At 41.9% G+C, this 24,373-nt stretch overlaps 1 protein-coding gene across 2 annotated transcripts in view; it reads right to left on the reverse strand.

Moving 5' to 3' along the window:
• The window catches only part of LOC105858819 (general transcription factor II-I repeat domain-containing protein 2B), a 55,809-nt gene that overhangs the window by 27,354 nt on the left and 4,082 nt on the right, over positions 1–24,373 (reverse strand). For both annotated transcript variants that reach the window (XM_012742189.3, XM_012742190.3), the window contains 7 exons: positions 19,064–19,167; positions 12,627–12,765; positions 4,491–4,610; positions 2,941–3,124; positions 2,746–2,774; positions 649–703; positions 239–282 (listed from right to left, as the gene is read on the reverse strand). In XM_012742189.3, coding sequence (XP_012597643.2) covers positions 239–282; positions 649–703; positions 2,746–2,774; positions 2,941–3,124; positions 4,491–4,610; positions 12,627–12,765; positions 19,064–19,167 — 675 coding nt within the window. The remainder of the gene's footprint in view (positions 1–238; positions 283–648; positions 704–2,745; positions 2,775–2,940; positions 3,125–4,490; positions 4,611–12,626; positions 12,766–19,063; positions 19,168–24,373) is intronic.

Genomic DNA, 24,373 nt, shown 5'->3' on the forward strand with positions numbered 1-24,373 from the left:
ATAATTAAAATAATTTGTCTGCAAATATATCTACTTAATAACATCTAAGTATCTAATACTGTATTAGAAGAATCAGAAGGCTCTCTTTTCTAGATCTTTGAATAAAATATGATTATTCTGCAAATAAGGCTGCAGTTGAGGTTAATTAGCACTCAGGCACTCATTATTTTTTGGTAAAACAAAAGAGTCAAATGATGACCTGTTAAACATTTGATTTCAAAAGCATCAGTGTACCTACCAGAATCTTCCATGGGTTCAGTTTTCACATTGATGGGGCCACAGCTGCAAGGAGAGGGGAACCCTAGTCAAGACAGGCAGAGTGAGGACTGACCAAAGGCACCTGCGCTGAATTCCAATGCCTGGGTCTCCAGCCCTCCGATGCCCCCCCCCAATCAACTGAATGCAAAACTGTCTCAACTCTAACATTAGTGTTCTTAATAATTTGCTATGAAATGAAAGGTGTCAACTGAAAATAGTCTTATAATTCCAAACACCCTTTTGGATAAAGAATGTAGAAGAAAATAAGGAAAAGCAGCATATTAACCCCTCATATTGTGCTTCAGATGTTCTAAGGCAGCCTTTCCGCAGTCTAAAAACCAGCCCTTTGTGGTTAGAGATGGATTTCACTTTTTATTATTTATCCTTTACCTTTCGCTTGGCGATACCACTGATCTCTCGGCATCTGTTCCCGTCGCAGGACCACCTGTACAGGAATAAAAAGACACATACCAGCCCCGTTCAGCACCTTGAAATATGACTCACATTCAAAGGCATATAAATTGAAAGCGAAAACAGAGAAAACAAAACTTGCAGCTGGAGGTTATCACGGAGTAGGAGTGGGGGAGACACCAATCCAAAGCGGCCTGTGTTCTGGGGCCATTTGCACGGCCAGGATGAGGGGGCGTGAGGAGCTCCTAGGCCAGAGCAAAGGTGTGGCACAGACTTGATACACCAGCTGGGCAACCTTGAGCAAGCCACTAACCTCCCTCTGCCTCTGTTTCCTCATGAACATGGTGGCTGAGCGAGGATTAGTGAAGACAGGCACAGAGATTAGAACAGTGCCTGGCACATCTTAAGCACTAAGTAAGTGTCAGCTGCTATTACAGTAGTCCCTCCTCATCCTCGGTTTCACTTTCCCTGGTTCGTTACCCAAGGTCAACCAAGGTCTGAAAATATTAAATGGCAAATTCCAGAACTAAACAATTCATAAGTTTTAAGTTGCACGCTGTTCTGAGTAGGGTGATGAAAACTGGAGCCTGCCTGTTCTGCACTGCCAGGGCCATGAGCTGTCCCTTTGTCCGGCGACTCCACGCTGTTTATGCTACCCTCCTGCAAGTCACTTAGGAGCCGTTTGGCTTATCAGATCAACTGTTGATGGATCTCGGTGCTTGTGTTCAAGTCACCCTTATTTGACTTCATAATGGCCCCAAAGCATAAGAGTTGTTATGATAGCAACTCAGATATGCCAAACAGGAGCTGTAAGATGCTTCCTTTAAGTGAAAATGTGAAAGTTCTTGACTTATGGAAAGAAAAACGTAACTTCTATTACAGTATATTGTTATAATTATTGTTCTTAGTTATTATTTATCTCTTATTGTGCCTAATTCATAAATTAAACTTTATCACAGGTATGTGTGTATAGGAAAAACACAGTGTATATAGGGTTTGGGACTATCTAAGGTTTCAGGTATCCACTGGGGGTCTTGGAAGGTACACAAAGGGAGGGCAACTGTATTGTTGTTATTCTATAATAAAGATACAAGTCATGTGGGACAACAATCACATGGTCACCTGCCATCCTCCCCTCTACTTGCTCCTCCTTTAACGTGAGCTAAAGGACTACAAAAACTCACCACTGCTCCAGGAAGAGACTTCACTCTGTGATTAGCCCGTGGCTCAGAAGAACCGGGCATGTCACTCCAGCCCCGGTACCCAGCAGGTGCCTTGTGAACTGTGTGACCCCCGCCCTGCCATCTCGTTATTCTACCTAGGCAGTCTCAGCAAGACAACCTTTTTACACCTGATCTTTCACTAACAGTGACAGGCCAGGGTTCCCAACTATGTTCCAAATTAATAATTTAAGAAAATAAGATGTGGGCATAGGCAGATCTCTAAGTGTTTCCGGTAAAGCTACTGTTTAGGGGTGAGGTCACTTGATCATCATAAGTTAAGGAGGTTGGGGGGCTTCTGAGTTCCCAACATGGCCTCAAACACCCTTGCACAGAGCTTCTGCCTGCTCACGAGGAGTGCGCTTCCCCAGGGAACCAACCTGTCAAGGCTCTGCTTATCTTAACGGCCAGCTCTTCCATGAAGCCCTTCCAACTGAACAATTCTAACTCCTTCCCACAGCTCTTGGGGACTTCCTGCAGCCATCCTGAGTGCAACATGGGTCACCCCAGCTTTCTGATGGACAGGCTTGTTCCTTTCCCCAGACAGTGAGACTCAGAAGCCTGGAACACATCCTAGATCTAATCTCGACCCCAGCGATACTTTGCCTGGGCCTGGCGGTCAAAGGCCACATAGTGACTCCCAGCTCCACATGCTCCTGTGCACGAGGACTGAGGAGGTCTTCTTGCCCTCCATGGTCCCTGAGCCGCAAATCCCCTACAAACATCTGACCCTCCACCCAGAATACATCCTCAATGAGGAGAAAGCAGAGAATGCCAAAGCTCGCATTTTAACTAAGGAAGAAGAAGTGGTTTGGCAGCTTGGTGTGGCCACAAGGCCTGAGAAGCTGTCACTTACCCAGCTGACTCTCCGGAACCAGGAAAGGTCTGCAAGAAAACCAATACCATTACCCGACATGAACACACAAGAAAAATAGTATCACACTCTGAAAAATCAACTTTGCAATGTAACAGGACATAATTAACAAATTAATTAAAATTGGGCTGCCATATGTTTAAATGAACTAAGGTTACAAGGGGCAGAGCATGTCACCTGTTTATGATAAATGAAATCCCCGCTTTGTTCTCCAAAATCCATTTCAGGGTTGCAAGGTCATAATTCTCAGGGTGTTGAAAGGCAACTCCTTCCGGAAGCCCCTGCACTACCACAGCTGCCTGGTCTCGTAGCATCTGCTCATAGGGAATAGGCACCATCGCTGTGGTCCCTAAGGCTTTACCTAAGAGAAGAGGCAAAACGTCTTTTTTGTTTTGTTTTTGCTAGTTTTGAGACAAGCTCTGCTGCCCAGGCTGGAGTGCAGTGGCACGATCATTGCTTACTGCAGCCTTGAACTCCTGGGCTCAAGTGATCCTCCTGCCTCAGCCTTTCATGTAGCTAGGACTACAGGCATGTGTCACCACGCACGGCTAATTTTTGTTGTTGTTGTTTTTTAGAGACAGGATCTCACTATGTTGCCCAGGCTGGTCTCAAATTCCTGGCTTCAAGTGATCCTCCTACCTCACCCTCCCAAAGTGCAGGGATTACAGGCATGAGCCACTGCACCTGGCCCCAAAACATCTTTAGATGGTATGAGCATAAGATTCTACTAGTTTGATTTAATGTAATAAACAAATACAGGTGGGGCCATTGGCCCCATTCATCTACTGGTATACCCTGAGTTAATATAATCCCCAACCAAAGGGCCAAAATAAAAAAAATATACAATGTTTTACTTTAAACCTTCACACAAAAGAAAATAAAAAGTCTTTTTCTCCATTTTTTTGGAGGTTGCACAATTTGGGGTACTCACCCTGGCACCCCTAGGGCTGCAAGGAGCACTCCTTTGTTACCTAGGCTGCTGCCAGAAGAGGATGAGAGGCCCTCACCCAAGGCTGACCTGACTCACACTATGTCACACCACATAAGGCCGACTTGCCAAAAGTTATGTCTTCAGCATGGCCCCAAGTCACCATCTGGGGCTATGTCAGTTTCTCTGCACTGGCTGGAGAGCCCCTAGGTGCTAGAAACCCATTATTTACAGAGAAGTGTAGCCTGAGACCCCAAAATAACCTACACTGGAGGTCCCCAAAGTCAAATGCTTACAGGAACCTGCAGGTCACAGAAATGCCTGAAGCTGTGTAAGAATGACAGCAAGGTCCTTATGTTGCAATGAAGTACAGCAGCTGCACCGTTTTGGGTTATCAGGTTTTTAAAACACTGTGTAGGTATATATATTTTTAAACCTTGTCTTCTTGCCCGTGGAAAGGCGTGGGTAGGTGGGGAGACAACTGAGAGGCGAGGGGGTGACGGAAGTGACACTGAATGTCTTTAACAAGTGCACTGGCATTGGGGTGGGGACCTAAAATGAGATCAAGGTATGAAGACTGATCAACACGGAGGTTCAGTGGCTTACAAGACCCAAGATCCAAATTGCCTTCTGTAAGAACACTCATATCTGGTAATTATGAACTGACTCTTCGCTTAATGAGAATGTAGGTTCTAAAAATGTTCAAAACCTAAGTAGTCACACCAATAGAACCGTCTGTGACACTGTCCTGTTTCCTCGGTGCATTCTTTAGAGAATTCACACGTAAAGTCAACGTTACCGTAACAGCAGCAGAAATAGTCCTCCACGGCCTTCCGGAGTATCTCCGTTTCTCCCGAGGGGACCTGCAGCCCGTTGGCAGGGCAGGGCGGCTTCCTCTCCCGCAGCCCCTCTGCAACGCCTGCAAACGCATGATGGGCACCGGGTGAGTATCTGAGCATTTGCGCTCACACTGCCTTACTGTCTGTGTGTCTGCTATCGAAAGGAAAAAGGGGAAAAAAAGAAATAAATATAAAATAAGATCTTTTAATTAAAAAAATAAGAAAGAACAGGGTATTAATGAAGAATAGGATAAAGAACTATAAAAAATTCAACAGACAGGGAAATAGTAGAAGTACAAAGGAAATTGTAACAGAAATTTTACTTGCTATATAGTTGAAGAGTAACAATAACTGTGAAGGAAGACCACCCACTGAACATACTCAGGACCAGCTCCTAATCACATGCTGCTCCAAAAGTTTAGAAACTGATTGTTTTAATCAGGGTCTAGTCAGGAGGCAGAAACCGCTCAGGAATTTGAACAGGGAGAGTTTTATAAAAGAATCATCAACTAGTGACAAGAGATTAACTACTCAGGGGTACTGAGTGCTCTACAGAGTACATAAAAGCAGGTTGGGGCAGCAGCGTGACTCCTGGGCTGAGGCAGAGCACCCGGGAAGGAACACATTAGGACAAAGGGGGCCCCTGGGGCTGAGATCCACATCTCTTGGGAGAGGACGTGGCCATGGCCCCCTGGACTGCAGGAAAGGCTGCTGGGGGGGGGGGTCTCAAGTGGTGGCTGGCGAGCAGGGACCTGCTTGCTCTCTGGCGAGCAGGGACCTGCTCTCTGGAGGTGCCAGTGGAAATCACCTGCAATTTGACCAGTGGGTACCTACAAGACCTGCTGGGCATTATAGGGAAGACGTGCTCTAGGGTGCTGGTGGAACTCTCTAGAAGCTACTTGCAAGGAGATGCCAACAGAATTTGCTGGGAAGCCACTCTTGGGAGCACTAGTGAAATTCCCTGGGAAACTGCCTGTAGGTATAGTGTCACAGAAATTCACTGTGAAGCCTCCTTCTGGAATTTTCTGGGACTTCTGTGAGACTTGCTGGAAAGCTAGCTGGGTACTAGTAGAAATGACTGGGAAGCTGTGTGTGGTAGGAGTGCCACCGGGTCTCCCAGTGTTGCTGGTCATTACGTGCAGGTGAAAGCCCACAAGAAACAGGAAGAGAAGTTCTTTCCTCCTCTAGTGCCCCCCTCTCCGCCCAGAGCCCTCTTACGACCAAAGGGAACACTGTGCCAGTTGCCACAGGAGAAACGTTCATGGGGCCCCACTCCAACATCACAAAGCAGGATAAAGAAGGGTGAACTTGAAGCAGAGAGGCAATAAATTGAGAATGGTCACAACTGAAAACTGTCACGTGGTGATTTCTTGAGCAAGAGAGGCCACACAACACAGCTATGTTTTAAGGTCAAACGTAAGGCAAAAACTGTGTATGGACAAAATTATACCTAAAAACCTTCAGTCATCCATTAAGTTCAGAATATATAGCTTAGTGTATATACTTCTGCAAAGCAATTCTTGTGCATATTCATATTTCAGAGCCAGTAATTAGGCTGAAGGAATGAAGCAGATGAAGTCCTATGTGTGCTTGGCCATTCAAATGATTTTGGCTTCAAGGTAAAGTGAGAAGTAAATAGAGTGTTTGAGGATAGACAACACTGCCTGCAGGGTTTGCTTGAGGGTAAACTATAGCCTAAGGGACAATCTTGCCCACTGCCTGTTTCTATATGAGCCATGATTGGTTTTTACATTTTGAAACAGTTAAAAAAATTCAAATGAAGATCATTTCATGACATATGAAAATTATATGAAATTTACATTTCAGTATCCATAAAAAAAGTTTCTTGACCATGTTTGTGCATTTACATATCGCCTATGGCTGCTTTTGCACTAAAATAGCAAGTTGAGAAGCTGTGACAGAGATTGCGAAGGGCACCAAGATTAAAAAATAAACCATCTGCTCCGTTACAGAAAAAGTTTGCCAACCCTGGTCCATCTCCTCAATATTATTTTAGTATTAAGCACTTATAACCTTAATACATTCTGATTAGAAATTTCTGTTTTTTTTTTTTTGAGACAGAGTCTCACTTTGTTGCCCAGGCTAGAGTGAGTGCCATGGCGTCAGCCTAGCTCACAGCAACCTCAAACTCCTGGGCTCAAGCAATCCTTCTGCCTCAGCCTCCCAAGTAGCTGGGACTACAGGCATGCGCCACCATGCCTGGCTATTTTTTTTTCTATATATATTAGTTGGCCAATTAATTTCTTTCTATTTATAGTAGAGACGGGGTCTTGCTCTTGCTCAGGCTGGTTTCGAACTCCTGACCTCGAGCAATCTGCCCGCCTCGGCCTCCCAGAAAGCTAGGATTACAGGCGTGAGCCACCGCGCCCGGCCAGAAATTTCTGTTGTTTTTAGTATAAAATTATTGAATCAACTCTTATACCAACAAGGATTTGGTTTCTAACTTCAGGGGGAAGGTAAATACGTTTCTGGTGCAATTCCACAGTAATTTTTCCTTACTTCTGAAACAACATCTGAAGAAACAAACAGCGCACATTTGAGAATCACTCCCAGTGTTGCGTTTTCAGTAACGGCAGAGAAGTGTATATCTGCCAACGTCAACGATAAGCTCTGGACGAAACATTAAGATCAGCGATTTGAAGGCACTGAGAACAAGCAGAAGCCCAGACTGGAAGGACTGCTATCCTGAAAGCAAGGGCTGCACACATTATAGGTGACACTCATGTTTAACTGGCTTTTTCCCTGTGGGGAAACTCCTTAGTTCCTATAGCACCCACAGAAATAGAACTCAGCCCAAAAGCAGCAGTCTTAGCAGAGTGATGAAATCGACGTCATAGGTTGAGACTACCATAGTGGCTGGAAATTGAAGAAGGAAATCCTGGAAAGGAGCAAGTCACAGAGGTGGGAGCCCCAACATTTCATACAGACCCCCCTCAAATTCCTGACTGGTCCCCAAACTGCCTGAGACTCTAAGGAAAAGCAACATTTGGAAGCTAAGGAGCTGAGCAGAGATTTAAACTTTTGTGTGGTGCTGGGAAGAGAGGGTTTAGGATTTAAGTCTTGCCAAGTTAGAGAAGCTGGTTAAACACCTTGTGAAACCCAAGAAGGGTCACACGTTAGGGGTGAGGGACACATTCCAAGACCAAGAGTGATGCCCTAGGACAAAGGGCAAAACAAAATAAACTTGTCCACGCAGTCAAGGTGACTTGCCAATAACTTAATTGCCTGCTAGAACAAATCACAAGGTTATTTAGCAGACTTTACGATGGATCCTGCATAATACCTGGTATAAAACAGAATTAACAGAGATGTGAAGAAGTCGAAAAATGTGATCCATGATCAAGAGAAAAAAATGTCTACAGCTGGGTGTGACACTACACATCGGTAGTATCAGCTACTCAGGAGACTGTGGTGGGAGGATCCTTTGAGCCTAAGAGTTCAAGGCTGTAATGCACTATGATGGCACCTGTGAATGGTCACTGCACTCCGGCCTGGGCAACACAGTGAGACCCTGTCTTTGGAGAAAAAAAAAAAAAAGCCTAAATAAGCAAATCCACAAATGACTCAAATGTTAAAAAAATTATCACATATTACTCAATGATCTTGAGATTTAAAAAAATTATCACATAAGAATTTAAAACAAAGCCCGGCACCACAGTGGCTCACGCCTGTAATCCTAGCACTTGGGGAGGTCAAGAAGGTAGGATCACTAAAGCTTGGGAGTTGGAGACCAGCCTGAACAAGAGTGAGACCCAGGGATGGGCATGGTGGCTCACACCTGTAAACCTAGCACTCTGGGAGGCCGAGGGTGGAGGATCACTCAAGGTCAGGAGTTCAAGACCAGCCTGAGCAAGAGCGAGATCCTGTCTCTGCTATAAACAGGAAGAAACTAATTGGCCAACTAAAAATATATAGAAAAAATTAGCCGGGTATGGTGGCGCATGCCTGTAGTCCCAGCTACTCGAGAGGCTGAGGCAGAAGGATTGCCTGAGCCCAGGAGTTTGAGGTTGCTATGAGCTAGGCTGATGCCATGGCACTCTAGCCCAGGCAACAGAGTGAGACTCTGTCTCAAAAATAAAAAAGAGTGAGACCCTATCTCTACTAAAAGCATAAAAACTAGCCAGGCTTTGTGGCATGAGCCTATAGTCCCAGCTACTTAGGAGGCTGAGGTGGGAAGATCACTTGAGTCCAGGAGTTTGAGGTTGCAGTGAGCTACAATGATACCACTGCACTCTAGCCAGGGTGATGGAGCAAGACTCTGTCAAAGAAAAAAAAAAGAAACAGAAAAAGAAAAAGAAAAAAAAGAACTTTAAATGCTATGACTACATTAAAAAATTCACAGGGGCTGTGAATAGAATGGGTGAATATTAACTGTGAAGAAAAAAGAGAAGACTCAAATAACTAAAATCAGAATTGAAAGGGGGAACATTACAACCAATGCCACATAAATAAAAAGGATTATAAGATAAAACTATGAACAATAATATACCAACAAGTTGGATAGCCTAGAAGAAACCGGTCATAACCTACCAAGACTGAATTATGAAGAAATAGAAAGTTTCAACAGATGAATAATGAGTAAGGAGAGTGCATGAATAATGAAAAAACCCCAACAAAGAAAAGCCCAGGACCAGATGGCTTCAACAGAGAATTCTACCAAACATTTAAATAAAAATTACAGCAAATCCTCCTGAAACTCTTTCAAAAAATTAAACAGGAGGGAACACGTCTAAGCTCATTCTAGAAATCCAGCATTTACCTGATACCAAAGCCAGACAAAAATATTACAAGAAAAGAAAACTACAGGCCTCTATCTCTGATGAATAATGATGTGAAACTCAACAAAATACTAGCAAACCAAACTCAATAGCACATTAAAGGATTATACACACAGACCAAGTGGGATTTATTTCTTAAATGCAAGGATGGTTCAACATATGGAAATCAACCAACGTAATACACCACATTAACAGAATGGACAAAAACCACACGATCATCTCAATTACTGCCAAAAAGTATTTTCAAGATTCAACTTCTTTTCAGGATTAAAATGCTCAACAAACAAGGACTAGAAAGAAACTACCTCAACATACTAAAGACCATTTATGAAAAGCACACAACCAACATCACACAATGATCAAAGACTGAAAGCTTTTCCTCTAAGATTGAAACAAGGAAGAAATGTCCACTCACCCCACTTCTATTCAACACAGTCCTAGCCAGAGCAATTAGGTAAGAAAAAGAAATAAAAATTGTAAAGAAAGAAGTAAAATTATCTCTGTTCATAGATGACATGATCATATATGTGGAAACCCTAAGAATTCCCCACAAAAAACTATTAGAGCTCATAAATTCAGCAAAGTTGCAGGATACTAAACACATCAAGATCAGTTTGTTCCTATACACTAACAATGAACAATCTGCAAAGGAAATAAAGAAAACAATTCCATTTATAATAGCATCAAAAAGAACAAAATCCTTAGGAATAAACCTAACCAATGAGTTAAAAACCTATGTGCTAAAACTATAAAACATTGTTGAAAGAAATTAGAGAAGACACAAAAAATAGACATCTTTGTGTTCATGGATTGGCAGACTTAATGTTGTTAAGATGTCCATACTACCCAAAGCCATCTATAGATTTATTATAATCCCTGTCAAAATCTCAATGGTACTTCTTGTACAAATTTTAAAAATCCATCCTAAAATTCATATGGAATCTCAAAAGATTCCAAAAAATCAAAACAATCTTGAAAAAGAAGAATAATGTTGGAGGAATATTGACTGATTTCAAAACATATAATAAAACTACAGTAATCAAAACAGTATGGTACTGACATAAAGACTGAGACCAATGAAATAGAATAGAGAATTCAGAAATAAACCCTATCAAACAGCAACTCAAGCTAAAAAAAAAAAAATAAGAAATAAACCCTTGACCAAAAAAATTAGTAACTATGAATCTTAAAAAAAAATCTGTAATTGCCGGGCGCGGTGGCTCACGCCTGTAATCCTAGCACTCTGGGAGGCCGAGGCAGGCGGATTGCTCGAGGTCGGGAGTTTGAAACCAGCCTGAGCGAGACCCCGTCTCTACTAAAAATAGAAAGAAATTAATTGATCAACTAAAAGTATATATACAAAAAATTAGCTGGGCATGGTGGTGCATGCCTGTAGTCCCAGCTACTCGGGAGGCTGAGGCAGGAGGATCGCTTGAGCCCAAGAGTTTGAGGTTGCTGTGAGCTAGGCTGACGCCATGGCACTCACTCTAGCCTGGGCAACAAAAGTGAGACTCTGTCTCAAAAAAAAAAAAAAAAAAATCTGTAATTAAATTTCAATGATTAGAAATTCAGTTGGCATTTGACATTAATGAATTGAGAATACCCTTCTTGCTTATCAATTACACATTGACTATATTATTTAAAAATGGCTTCATTTTTTAATCTATCTTCTTCATAGCAAAGACCCTAATTTGAGATTTTTTTTTTTTTTGAGACAAAGTCTCCTGTGTTGCCAAGGCTAGAGTGCTGTGGCGTCAGCCTAGCTTACAGCAACCTAAAACTTCTGGGCTCAAGCAATCCTACTGCCTCAGCCTCCCAGTAGCTGGGACTACAGGCACGTGCTGCCATCACAGGCTAATTTTTTCTATTCTTAGTTGTTTGGCTTGGCAAATTTCTTTCTATTTATAGTAGAGATGGGGTCTTGCTCTTGCTCAGGCTGGTCTCGAACTCCTGAGCTCAAGCAATCCTCCCACCTTATCCTCCCAGAGTGCTAGGATTACAAGCTAATTTGGGATCTTGGAAGTCAATCTGAATCAATCTATCACTCAATTCCCTGTACACGTACATATGAGATCTGTCTGGAAAGTATTATTAATATAAAGTATTATTAATGAAATGAGAACAGTTATAGGGCTGGATACTTTCTAGAAAGCCTATACACACACACACACATACATGCATGTGTATATATGTACAAGCTTGGATAGATATTTGCTCTGCAGTACACACAAATACACAAACATACATACATACATACACACACACACACCCCCTTCTGCCAAGCCCTGGAGATCGCTCTCTCTCTTTCTTCTCCATATTTATATGCCCTTAAACCCTCTGACAAGCTTTTCTGAGATTTTTTTCCCTTTCTTGGTCCCAAGGAATATGCAATACTTGGTAGATCACCTACAGTGGCAGAGGTCACCACCATAAAAGGTGTAGGTCTGAACACCTTAGAGAAGTTTCTTGACATGTGATCACATTCGCTCACTCACACTGGACACGTGCAATGTACCTCAGTATATTCAAGGCTCTGAGAGTGCCACAGTAAAAAAAAAAAAAAAAAAGGAGAAAAAGGAGCATCAATATAATGGTTATTAACAGAGAACAATACACAACAAGGCTTGGAAAAGTTTTTTTCCCTTTTCTTTTTTTTTTTTTTTTTTTGAGACAGAGTCTCGCTTTGTTGCCCAGGCTAGAGTGAGTGCCGTGGCGTCAGCCTGGCTCACAGCAACCTCAATCTCCTGGGCTCGAGTGATCCTTCTGCCTCAGCCTCCCGGGTAGCTGGGACTACAGGCATGCGCCACCATGCCCGGCTAATTTTTTATATATATATATCAGTTGGCCAATTAATTTCTTTCTATTTATAGTAGAGACGGGGTCTCGCTCTTGCTCAGGCTGGTTTTGAACTCCTGACCTTGAGTAATCCGCCCGCCTCGGCCTCCCAAGAGCTAGGATTACAGGCGTGATCCCTTTTCTTTTGGAAGGACTAAGGTAAAAGTATTTTATAAAATGTGGGTTTGCTTTAGGAATTAAAGACAATTTATTCTATGTTCTTGAAATTTATTCTACAAAACTACAGTCCTGCTGAGGACCTAGCCCAAAACACACTGACCACTTGTCTCGGCCTCTGCAGTGGTAAGCAGCTATTCATTTCATATGTCAACTCAAAGGGGACGTGTCAGAACCATTTTTAGGAGAATGCTGCTAATATCTTTGAAGAAAGTATTACGTAAGTCTTGCCTGCAAACACGTTAAGATTTATGAAATACAAAGGATAAGCTCATGAACACCTACAGTATTTTGCAAAATCTTTTTGGAAATCTGTCCTGGCGTTGACGAAGGCGCACCCTCTCTCGGTTCCGACGACGAACACGTCTGTTTCATACACTGCGATGCAGGCCACTTCTGCCTTGGACTTGGCCAGCTCTTTACACTGAAATAGAAACAAAAAGCGATGTTTCTTCTACAAGGGCAGATCCAAGTTTGTGGGGCCTGAGCGGTCTGCTTGAGGAAAAGAACACAAAATGAGGTAGAAAAAGGAATATTTATTTAGAATGAGAAAAATCACTAAGAAAAAACCAAAACAAATTTATCAAGCAAGTGCCATAAACATCATAAACCCCAAAGAACATATTTTTATTTACTGCCAGACATGCCTCTCACAGCACGCCTTTTCCTATGTCTTTGGCTTTGCCTCTTCACGTGACAACAATCTTATAATATCATTTTCCACACACAGACTAGAGAGATAATTTAGTATTTCCTCTAATGGTTGATGACATTTTTATTATAATAGGGATGCATAAAGTATGAAAATGTATATACAGACATGCTTGCTGTTCATTGTAGCAATAGCTTTATAACCTACAGACGTAAGAATTCTGATAAATTCTACAATGAAAAACAAATCCTCTGTTTACAATTTTGCTTGTTTTGTGCTGGGAAGAATTTTCCACAGACTAGCTTCTGCCTCTGTACATTTTAAACCTGTTTCTCCTCTGCGACCCACATACTTCTGGAGCGTGGCACTATAGATCACGTTCATACCTCAATGTGACCCCAGCCTTGCATCCTGACACCGCACTACTGGGGAAGTTGGCACAGTGAACTAGATGAGTATTCCTGGAAACCATTCCTCCCCTGGGAGTCTAGCAGTAACTCACCTATACACGGAAATAACAGCAGCCACATAATGCCACTTGACTAAAGCTAAATGTGTCCTCCACCTCAGCTTCCCTTATCCACACCCAAGATGCCCAAGAACACTCCAACGTCTCCTGAACCGGGGGTGGGTGGGGGTGGGGTGGCAGGCAGTTATAGCCCCCCAAAGATGTCCATGTCCTAATCCTGGAGCCTGTGAATATATTGTATTACATGGCAAAAGGGACTTTGCAGATGTGATTACATTAAGAATCTTTAGATAAGGATATTATCCTGGATTATTGGGGGGCCCCAACATAACCACAAGGCCCCTTAAAAGGAGAGGAGGGAGGCAGAAGGAGCCATGACAACAGGATCAGAGAGGGCAGCGTGGAAGGGGGACATGGATGAGGAATGCAGGTGGAAAACACAAGGCACGATTCTCCCCAGGAGCCTCCAGAAGGAATCTTGACACCTTCATTTTAGCCCCATAGAACCCATTTTCTGACTTATGACCTCCAGAACTGTCATACAATAAATTGGCATTGTTTAAAGTCACTGAGTTTGCTGTAATTTGTTACATCAATAATGAGACACTCAAAGGTGCTCTGGCAGAGAGGAAGTCAGAGGGGAAGGACACAGCAACTTTAACTAACTGGGGCTAATAAAATATCTTACCTTGGCGAATTTTACAAAAACATATGTGCACATATCGCTAGGACCTCTCCCAAGGCCACAGAAGGGGCCACTGCAATGGAGGGGCCCAGGAACTAATGCAACATTAGCTTCATGGCAACTCTACCTGTTTATGTGAAATGAACCAGAAATTCCACCCTTCATCTATCTGAAATATACAATCTGGTATCAGGTGAAGTTTCTGATTTTTAGCCTTCCTTAGGCTATCATCAGTAGAAAAGATCTTTTTAAAAGCATTTGTTGGCCAGGCGCGGTGGCTCACGCCTGTAATCCTAGCACTCTGGGAGGCCGAGGCGGGCGGATTGCTCGAGGTCAGGAGTTCGAAACCAGCCTGAGCAAGAGCGAGACCCTGTCTCTACTATAAATAGAAAGAAATTAATTGGCCAACTAATATATATATATTAAAAAAAAATTAGCCGGGCATGGTGGCACATGCCTGTAGTCCCAGCTACTCGGGAGGCTGAGGCAGAAGGATTACTTGAGCCCAGGAGTTTGAGGTTGCTGTGAGCTAGGCTGATGCCACGGCACTCACTATAGCCTGGGCAACAAGCGAGACTCTGTCTCAAAAAAAAAAAAAAAAAAAGCATTTGTTCATTATAAAATATGCATATGATAAAAATTTTAGCAGATACAGAAAAGTACACTAAAGAAAAAGAAATTACTTGTAATCCCATTACCCACTATACACATTTTGAAATATGCATACATGCATATATAACTTTTAAAAACAAAATTGAAAGTGTACTACCTATGTATAGATTGTCATTTTGATTTATTTGCTCCACATTAATTTTTGAACTATTTCTCAAAATGCAAATGAATCATCCTGAAAAGCATGACGTTTAAATGAATGTGTAATATTCTATCCTATGCCTCTATCATAATTTAACCATAACATTATTGAAAAGTTTTTTCTTATTACAAATAACACTATGGTAAATGTCCATGAATGTAATTATTTCTGTGCATGTTTCATTATTTCCATGGGATAGAATCATACAAGTTCATCACCTTAGTCAAAAGATGTAACTTCATTTAAGGCTCTTAAAACATATCACAAATAGCATTTCGGAAAGGCTGGCACTCCAACCAACATTCCAAGAGGAGCCGTGTCATCTTACCATCATAAGCACCGAGAAGCACTATTTGTGGGTTAAACGTAGTGACTTGCTTCCCAAACAGTAATCATAACTTTACAATGGAGAGTCATAGTAGACACTACCTGTATTACTCAGGGTTCTCCAGAGAAACAGAACCAATGGAGATATATAGATAGATAATGAAATTTAGCATAAGAAATTGGCTCATGCAATTATGGAGGCTGAGAAGCCCCACAATCTGCCATGTGCAATCTGGAGCCCCAGGAAAGCTGGTGGTGGAGTCCAAAGGCCTGAGAACCAGGAAGGCCAAGGAGCACCAGGGATATCAATGTCCAGGCAGAGAGCAAATCCAATCTTTCCTGCCTTTTTGTTTTATTCGGACCCTCAATGGAGCGGATAGGCCACTCACACTGGGGCGGGCCACCTTCTTTACTGAGCCCACCCATTCAAATGCGAATCTCTTCTGGAAACACACTCACAGACACACCAGGAAATAATGTGTAATCAGCTATCTGGGCACCAGTGGCCCAGTCAAGTTGGCACAAAATTAACCACCACACCACCTTAACCAAGTTATCCAGGCTAACATCACTAGTGAGGAGCCATGTTCACGTCACGCACCACCCCCTACATGAGATGATGAGAGGGGCATTTCACTTCTGTGGTCTTCTTTCCAAAAACCCATAACGCCAGTCTCAACACAATAGAAACATCAGTGAAATCCAAATTGAAGGAGATACAATAAAATACCCAATGGGTACTCTTGAAAACTGTCCAGGTCATGAAAAACAAGGAAAGACTGAGAAATTGTCACAGACCAGAGGAGAGTAAGGAGATATGATCACTAAATGCAATGTGGTATCATGGGGTGGATCTCAGAACATAAAAAGAATGTTAGTAGAAAATGGATGAAATCCAGATTAAGTCTGGAGTCGGTTAATAGTAAGGACCCAGTGTTAATCCATTAGTTTTGGCAAATGCACCATGGTTATGTAAGTTATGGGTGAAGGGCATACGGGAACTCTATACTAACTCTGTAACTTTTCTGGAAATCTTAAAAGTCTTACTAAATAAAAATTCATTAAAAAAATAAAGCTCTTTGGTTGCAGGGCTGGGGGCAGGGGGATGGGGAGTCAGTGTTTCATGGGCACAGAGTTTCAGCTTGGGAAGATGAAAGCGTTCTGGAGATGGATGGGGGGTAGTTGTACAACAACGTGAATGTACTTACTGCCACTGAACTGCCACTGAACTTAAAAATGGCTAAAATGGTAAATTTCATATTACATATATTTTACCACAATTTTTAAAAACTCCTGATTTTCCCCCAAGTAAATGTCATAGCTCACAGCCAACCCATTAGTAAGTCCTATCAACAGATCTTTCTAGTCCAATGGCTTCTCGACACCCCCATCCCTCCCACCGGGTTCAGGCCATGCAAATCTCCCCCACATATGATGTGATGAGAGGGGCAACCACAGCCAGCTACTGCTTTCCTGCCTCCACTTGTGCCCCCATTGCTTGACTGCTCATGCAAGAGCCACTCCCCCATCGTGCCTTCACTCAAACTTCCCACGGCTTCTCATCACACTGAAGGAAAAAATCCAAAGCTCAATAGGATCCAGGTGCCTCTTAAACCTTTCTTTGACCATTGCGCCTTTCCTCACTCCATTCCAATATGTCTGGACTTCTGGATGTTCCATAAAGACCAAATTGTTCCCACCTCAGGGCCTTTGCACAAGCTATTCTTGCTGCTTTGAACACTCTGCCTCCAATACTGGTCTGCCTCACTTTCTTGCTTCATCCAGCTCTTTGCATAAATGGTGACCACACAGAGAATTTCTCCCAGACCCCTGCTTTAACCAACCATCTCTTTCCTAAACCTCCTTTTCTTTATAATATTAGATTTATTATGTTAACTGATACAAACACACACACACACACACACACATTATTTATTTATTGTCTGTCTCCCTGAATAGAATATAAGATCTCTATGAGGGGGACCTTATTTGCCTTCTCAAGTCTTGTGGCTGCAGTGTCTAGAAGATGGCCTAGATTAGGAAGTACTTCATGAATATTTATCAAATGAAAGGATTGTGATCAGTTCTTCATCAAGTTCTTGGGTAAGATTTCTAGTTATCTTCAATAGATCCTAACACTTTTTTTTTTTTAGAGACAGGGTCTCGCTATGTTGTCCAGGCTAGAGTACAGTGGCTATTCACAGGCATGAGGACTGTGCATTACAGTTATATCCTCCAATTCCTGGGCTCAAGCGATTCTTCTGCCTCAGCCTCCTGAGTAGCTGGGACTATACAGGTGTGCACTGCCGCACCCAGCTCTAACACTTTCTTTTAAAATTTATTCCAAGTTTTTAATGTATTTTTTGAGACAGGGTCTCGCACTGTTGCCCAGACTAAAGTGCAGTGGCCTCATCATAGCTCATAGTAACCTCAAACTCCTGGGCTCAAGAGATCCTCCCACCTCAGTCTCCCGAGTAGCTGGGACTATAGGTGCATGCCATCACAACTGGCTAATTTTCAAAAAATAGAGATTTTTGTGGAGATATGGTCTCATTATGTTGCTCAGGCTGGTCTTGAACTCCTGGCCTCAAGTAACCCTTCCACTTCAGCTTCTCAAAGTGCTGACATTACAAGTGTGAGCTACTGCACCCAGCCTTTTTTTTTAAAAGCAGTTGTATATATCCCCAGATAATCCAGGATAATCTTCGCATATCAATATTAACTTAATCATATCTGCAAAGTTCCTTTGCTAAGTTAAGGTAACATTCACAGGTTCACAGGAGGAAGGCGTGGGCTTCTTTGGGGGCCATTATTCAGTTTCCCATAGGCTGCTTTCAAGATTTCCTCTTAACATTTGGTTTTTAGCAGATTAAATATTAAGGGTCTAGGTGCTGTGTGTGCATGCATGTGTGAGTTGTGTGTGTTTGGTATTTTGCCAATTGACCTAATAATGTTCTCTATAGAAAAAGAAAAGTGTGTGTGTGTGTGTGTGTGTGTGTGTGTGTGTGTGTGTGTATGTGTTTATGTGTGTATTCTCTGGTCTAAAATCCAATCTGGAGTTGTACTTTCTATTTGGTTGTCCTGTCTTTTCTGTCTCCTATATCTGGAATGGTTCTCCAGTCTGTCTTTGTTTCTCATGACACTGAAATTAAGAGTCCAGCCCAGTTATTTTGTAGAATGCCCTTAGATTTGGTTTGTCTGACATTTCTGCAATAAACTCAGATTGTGTCCCTTGAGCAGGAACGCTACATAGGGGTGCCGTCCCTCTTGCTGCATCAGCTCTCGACTACAGATGTTAACTTTGATCCCTAGATTAAGGCGCACTGTCAGATTTCTCCACTGTAAAGTTATTGATTTCACCTTTTAATCAAAAGGTACCTTCTAATTAGAAACTTTGGAGTCATGTAAATTTCTCATCAAATTTTCACCCACCATCAAAAAGTTTACCTTTCAGGTGAAAACAAATGCATATAAATAGATTGTTATTTTACTATTGAACTGAGACAAGAAATAGTCTCAAACAAGATAACAAAGGTACCTTCATTACATTTCAGATCTGGGAAACTTAAATTTATATAATTATATCCATAATGTAATAAATACATAAGCATTAATAAGTAATTGCACAAGCCCACTATCCTCTGTAAAAGACACCTTTATGTAGCCATGATGTCAGGCTGAAGGTGAAGATCAAGTGTGCCACTGAGTGTCTCACAATCCTGTCATTTCACCAGTGATCCAGCTATGGAACGTGAGAACTGTAAGGCCGTCTCACCATGGACTCGAGAGCAGACATGAGGAACGTCACCACCATCCTGCTCTCCGGGGACTCCTCTTCTTCAACGGGCAAGGTGGACGTTGCTACTTGGGCCATGGTCCCTGTGCAAGAGAAGTGAAAAGAAAGTGAGTGGCAGAAGTCTGGTGTCCTAAACCTACGTTTAGAGCTGTGAGGGTGCTCGCAGAAGACCTAGCTCAGATCTTTCTTAGGAATTGAGAAACTGACGCTTAAAGACATTTAGTGACTTGCCCACGATCTTCCGAATAGTGGCACTATCTTTCATGAAGTGTATTTTCCACTAGACCTGCATATCGCCTCCCTATAAGACGGATTCGGGTATTACACTAGAGAAACATGATGACGTTTCCCAGATGAGGGGAAGGAAACGTACCTGACTGATCAATGACGTTTTGCTAGATTCCAGCATGGCTGCGCCAGGTACTACCTGCCATTTCACTCACACACACAAAGGAGATAAGGGGGGTTGTGTAGTAAAGATGGGAAGAGAAATTCCATTCTTTCCTTCTCCCCAGGTTTCTCCCACATAAAAGCTCACTCTAAATTTCACCAAGCCCTAAATTAACTTTTAAAAAATTTGAAAAAGTTCTCTAAAACCCCCAAAAGAGTTTTTGAAATGGAGCATGCAAATTAAATACTTGTCAGATGTGTCATGCCCCTGCGGTAGTTGGCTTAATTAAACCTGTAAGCAAAAGATTAACAGATCAACATGGATATGTACACAGCAAGGAAGGAAGACGGAAGATTTAAGGGAGCGAAGCGTGGTGATCACACAAGGCTGGTCAGAGATCGAGAGCATCTCCTTTAGAGCACGTGCTTCGAGTCCTTGCCCACTTGAACATGGTGTGGCCACATGACTTTCGTGACACCACGTCAGCGAAATGATATCACTTCCAGGCAGAGGCTTTGCCATGCTCCCTCTTCCTCCTCAGTAGCAACCAGCAATATTCCGTATTCCATTCAGGACTGCTCCCTCAGCCTGGGTTCCAGATTGAGGACAAGGTGGAACAGGCCCATAGTCAACTCACAACAGACCCTCAGTGCACCCAAGACATAAATTCTTGCTCCTTTAATCCTCCAAAATCTGGCGTTTGTAACCACAGCACACCCTAGCCAACCTGGACAGATACAGAAGGCTAAAAAGGAATTCTAAATAAGCAACTATGTATCTAGATTCTCTGAAGACACTGGAGGATCCCTCAATTAGAGTTCTAACCTTCCTGAGAACATGGACTAGCTATGCCACACCAATAGGATGCAAATTGTTTTGATTAAAAATTTTTAGAAATCTATATCTCTATTATGAAATAGAATGTGAAGGAGAAAGGAAGAATAGGAAGAGATTTGTTGAAGGATACAAAATTACAGCTAGATAGGAAGAATAAATTCTAGTGTTATACACTGCTATATTAATAGTTAACAATAATGTATCATATAATTTCAAATAGCTAGAAAGAGGACTAGAAGGAGGACTTCCTACAGTTCCTGGGAGGAAGAAATGATAAATATTTGAGATGATGGATATGCTAATTACCCTGATCTGATCACTATACATTTTATGTATCAAAATATCACTATGTAACCCCATAAATATGTACAATTATGTGTCAATTAAAATTTTAAATTTAATTTAAAAAATAAGAATGTGAGGGGGGAGTCTGACTTCATACCTTAATTAATTAGTATGTAACAGCCTATATTAAGGCATATTAATTAACTAATAGGCATTACCTGGGCACAAACAAGTCAGAGAATACACACACTTCAATTTGAAGCTTTTATGATAATTTTCTTAAATGAAACCTTTCACACTGTTCTTATCACAGCCATATTTGAGAACAAATACAAGTTTTTAAATGTTATTTGACATAACAAAGACTCTATTCTGACCACAGAACTGGAATCAGAAGAAGTAGCATCAATCACTTCTCAGCCTTTTGACTAAAATCAAGTGTAGAAAAAGCAACATCCAACAAGGAGAAGTGTAGGTCTTAGTCTTGTCTCGAGCATTCTAGGTTCCATGATTATCGCTTGGTACACTCAACCGAGGAAATGCACAGAGTAGGTAACAGCAAAGGCATATTATTTTTCCATTCACGAGAGCATTCACTTAGATTATGTTCCATCCGTGTTATTTTGGAAGCTGAGAATATTTTCATTCATAATCTTATTTTGTCTTTCATATTCCAAGAAGAGAAAAAGGTGTAGAAATATTTCTCTTTTACAAACTCAATGATCTGTCCAAGCAAAGCTAGAACATACACCAGGACAATTTTCTGCCTACTGCTGTTTCCACTTTTTACATTAAAATGCCATAAACCTGCCATGACGTCACTACATGCAATGAGTGTTAAGAAATGTGAGGCAGATGCCACACCAAGAGCCCACAGGGCATCACAGGTGAGGGGCAGTCCTATTTCATCAGCAGCACTTCAGGGGAGGCGGCAGAGCATCACAAATAGCATGAGACTATTTGTGGCACATTCCTAGCACCCCTCACTCAGTGACTGTGCCCTCTCTTTTCTCCCTTTCCCAGAAAGAAAGTGCCATCAGAAGGTGGCATTAATGACAAACACCAGAGGATGTACCGGGCCAGTTTATGGAGCATGAGGCGTGAAGCTCTGGTCCCCACACAACCTAAAGCCAGGAGAGCCAGGGTGTGGGGCTGCCAGACCACTACCTAGCTGTGTGACCCTGGGGGCTGGACTTATCCTCCTTTATAAAAGGAGACACTAAATCAGCCGGTTATTGTGAAGTCTCCTTTCATCTCTGACCTTTTACCAATCCCCTTAATCTAAAACCAAAGGGAACCGCAAGTTATATAATCCCATTCACATGGAATGTCCAGAATGGGGAAATCTATAGGGACTGAGAGTAGATCAGTGGTTACTTAGGGCTGAGGGGTCAGGGATGATACAGCTAAAGGGTCCGGGGTTGCTTTCTGGGGTGATGAAAATGTTCTAAAATTAACTGTGGTATGATGGGTCACACAACTGATTATACTAGAAATCATTGAACTGTACACTTTAAATGAGTGAATTGCATGGTATGAGAATTATATCTCAATAAAGCTGTTTAAAGATAATCAAATGCAGGGCCGGGCGCGGTGGCTCACGCCTGTAATCCTAGCACTTTGGGAGGCCGAGGCGGGCGGATCGCTCAAGATCAGGAGTTCGAAACCAGCCTGAGCGAGACCCCGTCTCTACCAAAAATAGAAAGAAACTAATTGACCAACTAAAAATATATATACAAAAAATTAGCCGGGCATGGTGGCGCATGCCTGTAGTCCCAGCTACTCGGGAGGCTGAGGCAGTAGGATCGCTGAGCCCAGGAGTTTGAGGTTGCTGTGAGCCAGGCTGACGCCATGGCACTCACTCTAGCCTGGGCAACAAAGTGAGACTCTGTCTCAAAAAAAAAAAAAAAAAAAAAAAAAAAAAAAAAAGATAATCAAATGCAATCAAAGGGAGGTTGGATGGAAAAAAGAAAATTAACATTCACTGAACTACATCCTATGTGCCAATGCTTTTCTGATCTTCCAGTTTAACGCACACCCTCTAAGAGAAAAATCATTCCCTATGTGATGACACAGAGGAGAAGCAAGGAAGCCTGCTGGGGGCTGTGCGGCTGCTTTGTGGCCAGAGCAGAGACTGCAAAGAGGGGCAGATAAGCAAAGGGAATAAAGATCCTGAAGGGGAAAGTGTTCCATAATGAGGGTGACTCCGTGTCACCAGGACAGTCCCAGCTCGCGCCTGCTGTGCGGGTGAGCTGCCTGCATTCTCAAGTGCCTGGAAGATGAATTAGAACATGTTTCCATGTGGGTGGTTGTGTGAAATGGAAAAAAAAAAAAACCAAATCACTAAGACATGGCGTTCTGTGTCCTTCAAACAACCTCCAAGCTCAGAGGTCTCCCAAGGAAGCAGACAAAAAAGCAATCGAAGTGAGACACGTATCTCTGAACTCAAACAATGCTTACGTCTGCATATTTTACTTAGCAGGAAGAAAAATGGTCAAAATGATCATTCACTCTGTTTCCTTTAAATAAAGGAAAAAATTTTAAAATAAAAATTCTTTTAACTGATGTAAACTAGACCTCCATGAGGACTGTTTCATTTCTTTGATTATTAAAGGTTAAATACCTGTCACCTAAAAATTTTTAAATAAAAGATATAATTTATATATAGCAAAGTTCACCCTTTTCAGTGTAGAGTTCTGAGTTTTGACAAATGTAAAGTAGCTCCCATTAAAATCAGGATATAGAACAGTTCCATCCCCCCTAGAAAATTATACCACAGTAACCCTTAAGAAGACTACAAAGTCAAAACTTTGGTTTTTTATGAATAATAGAATTAAACCAAATGGAATTCAAAAAAGATACTGTCAGTTGGCACCAATTGTGCGACTAGCAATAATAAAAAAAAGAATGTTTTATAATTATCCTTTATGTAATAACAAACAAAGGCAGGAAACCTGTCTTATATTTTATGATTTGGAACATATCATGCATTAATAGAACATCAAAAATAATGAAACATGATTACAAGCTAACAATGTTTCCCATCCCAAGAACATTTTCCTAAGAAATTCAATGCATTCAACAAAGCCATAATTTTTTTTTTTTTTTTTTGAGTCAGAGTGTCACTCTGTTGCTCAGGCTAGAGTGCCGTGGCATCAGCCTAGCTCACAGCAACCTCAAACTCCTGGGCTCAAGCAATCCTACTGCCTCAGCCTCTCGAGTAGTTGGAACTACAGGCACGCACCACCATGCCTGGCTAATTTTTTCTATATATTTTTAGTTGGCCAATGATTTTATTTCTATTTTTAGTAGAGACAAGATCTTGCTCTTGCTCAGGCTGGTTTCAAACTCCTGACGTTGAGCGATCCTCCCCCTTTGGCCTCCCAGAGTACTAGGAATACAGGCATGAGCCATCTCGCCCAGCCAAAGCTATAAATTCTTGACAATAATAGCTTGTATCATAGAATAAAATCTCCTAAAGCCTATATGGTGATTTGAGATTTCAGATTTTTATATAGTACTTAACTTTTTGTTCTTTTAAAACTGGAGATATAAACCAAAATAACTCTCAAATCTCACATAGTTTTCCCAACAATCCTTAAGGACTTTCTCTCCATTTTAATGTAATATTTTACTAATAGAAAGCAAACATCTAGAACAGGGGTCAACAATCTGCAGCTTACAGGTAAAATCCAGACTGCCACCTATTTTTGTAAATAAAGTTTTACTGGAACACAGTCACACTCATTTCTTTACATCCTGTCTATGGCTGCTTT

The sequence above is a fragment of the Microcebus murinus genome, chromosome 19, assembly GCF_040939455.1.
Source record: "Microcebus murinus isolate Inina chromosome 19, M.murinus_Inina_mat1.0, whole genome shotgun sequence".
NCBI classification, from domain to species: Eukaryota; Metazoa; Chordata; class Mammalia; order Primates; family Cheirogaleidae; genus Microcebus; species Microcebus murinus.